Source organism: Coregonus lavaretus, assembly GCF_964263955.1.
Source record: "Coregonus lavaretus genome assembly, chromosome: 39".
NCBI classification, from domain to species: Eukaryota; Metazoa; Chordata; class Actinopteri; order Salmoniformes; family Salmonidae; genus Coregonus; species Coregonus lavaretus.
Window position 1 is genome coordinate 7,173,610 of NC_140026.1, and position 4,666 is coordinate 7,178,275.

General features: G+C 39.6%; 1 protein-coding gene across 1 annotated transcript in view; it reads left to right on the top strand.

Annotated features, from left to right (window-relative positions):
• The window catches only part of LOC311112676 (trafficking protein particle complex subunit 14-like), a gene marked incomplete at its 3' end in the record, with an annotated part of 10,596 nt that extends 9,356 nt beyond the window's left edge, over positions 1-1,240 (top strand). The window contains exons 9-10 of the mRNA XM_084155810.1: positions 2-158; positions 1,048-1,240. Coding sequence (XP_084011936.1) covers positions 2-158; positions 1,048-1,240 — 350 coding nt within the window. The remainder of the gene's footprint in view (position 1; positions 159-1,047) is intronic.
• Positions 1,241-4,666: the final 3,426 nt, after the last annotated feature.

Below are 4,666 nucleotides of genomic sequence, written 5' to 3' on the forward strand. Positions count from 1 at the left end.
TTCACTGCGTCCTGTTCCAACCCTTCAGCTGAGGCCAGACCCATGTCTCTGTCCCTGTCCCGTAACAACTCTGCTGTTAGAGACGTGTTGGACAGACAGAGTCTGGGACGGTCACAGAGCTTCTCCCACCAACAACCCTCACGGTCACATCTTATGAGGTAGGAGACACAGTCACCAGTGAAAGTCTACACACCCCTTGCACGGTGTTCACATTTTTGCGGCCTTAAAATTCAATCTAAAAAGGAAAATCATTTGATTTTTTTACCCTACTGATCTACACAATCTACTCCACAAATTCTTAACAATTATAGAACGTTTTCCAAATTAATAAAACATAAAAAACAAAAAAAGGTATCTTGATTGTGTATGGATATAATTTCTCATTCACTTTGAGAATGTACAGCAGGTTGTGTAGATCGGGAGGAAAAACATCAAATGTATTCCCTTTTTAGATTTCATTTTAAGGCAGAACACACGTAGACACACACACACATTAGCATTCAATCAAACACACACACACACACATTAGCATTCAATCAAACACACACACACACATTAGCATTCAATCAAACACACACACACATTAGCATTCAATCAAACACACACACACACACACATTAGCATTCAATCAAACACACACACACACATTAGCATTCAATCAAACACACACACACAAACATTAGCATTCAATCAAACACACACACACACATTAGCATTCAATCAAACACACACACACACATTAGCATTCAATCAAACACACACACACACATTAGCATTCAATCAAACACACACACACACACATTAGCATTCAATCAAACACACACACACACACCCAACCACACTAATCCCCAAGTTCTGGCAGTGACTCTCTGACCCTCTGACCTCTCTGGCCCTCTGACCTCTCTGACTCTCTGACCTCTCTGACCCTCTGACCTCTCTGACCTCTCGGACTCTCTGACCTCTCTCCTAATCATCCCCATCTTGTGTGTGTGTGTTTGTCCGTCTGTTGTGTTTGTCTGTATCTGTCCATGTGTGTGTCTGTTCCAGGACGGGCAGTGTTATGGAGCGCCGGGCCATCACTCCTCCAGTGGGATCACCAGTGGGTCGACCCCTCTACCTTCCGCCCGAACGCCCCGTCCTCTCACTGGACAAGATCGCCAAGAGAGAGTGTAAGGTACTGGTGCTGGACCTTGGAAGAGACTGGGAGAGCGAGGGAGGGAGGGTTGGAGGAACGAGGTAGAGAGGAAATAAGAGATTTGGAGAGGGAGGGAGGGAGGACATTTCTCATTGCGCATTTCATCCAACCTGAAACAAAACGCAAAAACTGTTTTACACAAAAAGACAGACCACAGTCACCACACTGAATGACTTACTCTACATGATCCACATCATTTCAAGACACAAAGAAGTTACTTTCAACATGACTTTATCTCAAAATCATTCGTTTTTTTTTTGTTTTTTTACTATAATTTCAACATTCCATTTTATTCCTTGTTTTATGTCTTGTTGTGTAATTAAATATGTAAATAACTGTTTTACATAAAACGAGCTAGATCTGCAATAATATTTGGGCTGCCATTTACCGTAAAATTCACAGGGTTTGGTTAATGAATAAACTGTTAATACACAGTCTAACTAACACTGTTAGTGTTCTCTAACACTGTTCTGTATGTGACGTGTTTGATGTAAAACTTTGGATGTAAAACAATAACAAAGCAGCCACCCCACCTCTGTTTTTGTAAAAAGCTTAGGGATAGGCCTGGAGAAATGTAAGCACTGTCATAGACAGTGCTATGGATGCAACGACTGACCATCCATGGTATCAAAATTATAATTTGAGCAATGTTTTGAGGCTGTACAGTGTTTGTTTACATTTACATTGTTTGCAAACATTGGAGTAAAACAAGCTTATTTTGGGGGTTCTGATCAGTTGCAACAGTTGAACTAAGCTCATGAGGCATTTATAAATGATATTCTTAAAGAATCAATGGGTACATATAATACATTTATAAGTAAAAAAAAAAAAATAGATGTAGCAACTGAGGATTCTAGCTTTAACAAAGGAACCAGGAGAACCCAGGGAAAGGGCTGAGTTCTGTTTCATTGTGGATTTTTTTTACAGTTTCACTCTTGTTACAATGCGTTGTAGTTTAGTGACTAAGGGCCACAGTCTCTACACTGGATTTAAAACGTTTAATATTTTGTCTTTACACTGGCTGTCAGAGATGTTTTAATTTATGCTAAATGTATTTGTCTGGTTTTAATTCTTTACATGTTATTTTGTCAGCGTTTTGCTGCTGCTTAAAAATCTGAAATGTTCTCATCTTCTTAGTACACTCCATATAAGTACACACTCCATGAAAGGGAACAATCCTGCATCCTTTCCAATCATTTGTCTTTCCCTTGTGTCCCTGTTCTACAACCTACAGCCTAATGGATTTAACAATGGTGGAACCTCTCTCCAATCCAATACTGTTACATCCAAGCCGGGAAAGTGTGCAAGTGCACATTTTGGGAGAAGGGTGGAGAATTGGGACGTAGCCTTACACTGTGGTTCACAACTGTTAAAGCTTGTATTACACTGGTTGAGCCTGTTGATCGTTGTGGTCATTTACACTTGACCTTATTATTAGGGATTTAGTCCTCTTGGGTAACAATCCAGAGTAGTGCATTATTTAAAGTCAGTCCCTGTAGCTGTTTTCAACTGTTTCCATTTGTGTTAGGAACAATGAACGATGATGGTGGTGTGTGTTGTATGCTTCTGAATGAGCCTAAAACACTGGATGTATTTTTGTATTTTCATTTTATTTCCTGGTTCATAAACCAATGGGAATTGACAACGGGTCTGTATCCCTGATGTAAATGACAATGTGATATTTGGTGGGGACATTTCAAACAATCTGACAGAATGTCACTGTGTCTACTGAGTGGCTAAGGAAAAGACCCAGATGCAGACAGTTTGAATAACGGACGTTTATTATATAAACGGGGCAAGCAAAGGACAGGTCAAGGGCAGGCAGAGGTCGGTAGTCCAGGGCAGAGTCCGTAAGGTACAGAGCGGCAGGCAGGCTCAGGGTCAGGGCAGGCAGAATGGTCAAAACCGTGAAAACTAGAAAACAGGACTCAAGAAAACAGGAGTACGATAAACACGCTGGTATGCTTGACAAGACGAACTGGCAACAGACAGACAGAAAACACAGGGATAAATACACTGGGGAAGATGGGCGACACCTGGAGGGGGGTGGAGACAAGCACAAAGACAGGTGAAACAGATCAGGGTGTGACAGGTATGCCTTATTTTCCCTGGACGCAAACTACTTTCTTGTGTATCCTTTGTTTAATTTAGAAAGATTGTATTAATTCTGCTTTACCCTATCATTTCTATATCTTGTCAAGAAGGACACAAGAGACTTGAGTAGAGGATGTAGTCTGCTATTATCGTGTTTTTTTATTGTTTGTTTTATTTCCAATGAAAAAACACATTGCATTGTTGGAAAAGGACCCGTAAGTAAGCATTTCACTGTTAGTCTACACCTGTTGTTTACGAAACATGTGACATACATTTTATTTTTATTCAAGGCTTTGTTTAAGGCTAGTGGTAGATCATTAGTAAAGAATAGAGAACAGTAAAGGACCAAGACAGCTGACTTGCGGAATACCACACTTCCATTAAAGAAGACCCTCTGTGTTCTAATGGATAGATAGCTCTCAACACATAGTAGAGTAGAGGATGTAGCCTTTGCTGTTATCTTGTTTATTATGATTTATTTTGTTTGTTTTTATTCCCGCTAGCCTGGATTTTACCTTGAAAAACAGCCCCATTCCATCTCCATTTCCATTGTTCCCATTATCAGAGTGACATAAAGTTTCCATTTCCATTCCTTTCCTTTGTGATTTGAAATTAATTTATTATTACCACTCAGACCAAAGTTGCTCACAATTACAGTGTTTATGTATATTTTGGACTTATTTTTAACAGTCCTATTTGTTTAAGCACTTTTATTTGCTTTGAATTGTATTGTTTATGGTTCCTCGGACACACAAACACAAGGAATGCCTTGAATGCAAACATCTGTTGATGAAAAGTGTTTTGAATTTGCAACAAACATGTTGAAAAAAAGTGTTTTTGGTCACTCCTAGTTCGTTGCACTGGCTGTAATAAATAAATTACACTTTAGGCATTTTATATTTACACTTTCACCTGGATCATGGATCATTCATGACACATCTCATATCTCACACACTCTCAAATTAACAACAACAAAAGCATGAATAAGTTAACTCCTACAGTCTGGGTTGTACCATTGGATTAATCTATTTCTTCTGCATCCATTGATACCAACAATCAGTTGGTGTGATTAGCTAGAGCAGTGTTTGTGAGACAACGGCGGATCCCGAAGGGGCCCGGGCCGGGTCTTTTTACAAAAACGTATGTAGGGTCAGAATGGTTTGAACTACAAACTATTAAAAGCCATGTTCAAAAAGCTGAGAAAGCTGAGGCTCAACATGCACATTTTGCTCTTATGACGCTGTTACGACCTGGCTCATAGTTCGTAACAACAAAGGAGACCACGCATTACTTAAATGTAAAAAGGAATGCATTTATTAAACGAAATGATAAATACAAAAATGTAACATAAGCTGTGGACGTCTGTAGGATCAGTAG